The 1,010-nt window shown below is 49.2% G+C and overlaps 1 protein-coding gene across 7 annotated transcripts in view; it reads left to right on the top strand.

The window, feature by feature from the left end:
* The window catches only part of cdk20 (cyclin dependent kinase 20), a 6,993-nt gene that overhangs the window by 3,638 nt on the left and 2,345 nt on the right, over window positions 1-1,010 (top strand). For 6 of the 7 annotated variants that reach the window (XR_532877.2, XM_017303222.1, XM_008402296.2 and 3 more), the window contains one exon: window positions 459-647. The exons of the other annotated variant lie outside the window; for it this stretch is intronic. Coding sequence is in view for 5 of the 6 variants with exons in the window: in XM_017303222.1 (XP_017158711.1) it covers window positions 459-647 (189 nt within the window). In the remaining variant the exon portion in view is untranslated. The remainder of the gene's footprint in view (window positions 1-458; window positions 648-1,010) is intronic. 7 annotated transcript variants of the gene reach the window in all.

The following is a 1,010-nucleotide window of genomic DNA, read 5'->3' on the forward strand; positions in this document are numbered from 1 at the left end:
CTGGTGGTTCTGGTTCTGTCAGTTCTGGTTCCGGTTCTGGTGGTTCTGGTTCTGATGGTTTTGTTTCTGATGGTTCTGATGGTTCCGGTTCTGATGGTTCTGATGGTTCCGGTTCTGATGGTTCTGGTTCTGGTGGTACTGGCTCTGATGGTTCTGGTTCCGGTACTGGTGGTTCTGGTTCTGTCAGTTCTGGTTCCGGTTCTGGTGGTTCTGGTTCTGATGGTTTTGGTTCTGGTGGTTCTGACGGTTCTAGTGGTTCTTGTTCCGCTTCTGATGGTTCTAGTGGTTCTGGTTCCGCTTCTGATGGTTCCGGTTCTGGTGGTTCTGGTTCCAGTTCTGGTTGTGGTTCTGATGGTTCCGGTTCTGGTTGTTTTTCTGGTTCTGATGGTTCTGGTTCTGGTGGTTCTGATGGTTCTGGTTCTGGTGGTTCTGATGGTTCTGGTTCTGGTTCTCCTCAGGTGGTGAAGCTGAAGGATTTCTTCCCTCATGGAACCGGCTTCGTCCTGGTCTTTGACTTCATGCTCTCTGACCTCTCTGAGGTCATCAGGAACTCCCAGCGACCTCTGACCCCGGCTCAGGTGAAGGGCTACATGATGATGCTGCTGAAGGGCGTGGCCTTCCTGCACCAGAACTCCATCATGCACCGGGTCAGCGCCGACGGGTCGTCACTTTACGTCTCATTTATTTTCTAGAGAGAAAGAATTTATCAGAAAAATGAGAAATAAATCAAATATCAGTGTTCCCAGTGTTCCCGTTGTTCCCAGTGTTGCCATTGTTCCCAATGTTCATTGTTCACATTGTTCCCGTGATTCCCATTGTTCCCCTGGTTCCCAGTGTTTCCATTGTTCACATTGTTACCGTGATTCCCATTGTTCTTGTGGTTCCCATTGTTCCTTTGGTTCCCAATGTTCGCATTGTTCCCATTGTTCTCGTGGTACCCATTGCTCCCGTTGTTCCCATTGTTCCTGTGATTCCCATTGTTCCCGTGATTCCCATTGTTCTAGTGGTTC

This window comes from Poecilia reticulata, unplaced genomic scaffold (genome assembly GCF_000633615.1).
Source record: "Poecilia reticulata strain Guanapo unplaced genomic scaffold, Guppy_female_1.0+MT scaffold_212, whole genome shotgun sequence".
Classification (NCBI taxonomy): Eukaryota; Metazoa; Chordata; class Actinopteri; order Cyprinodontiformes; family Poeciliidae; genus Poecilia; species Poecilia reticulata.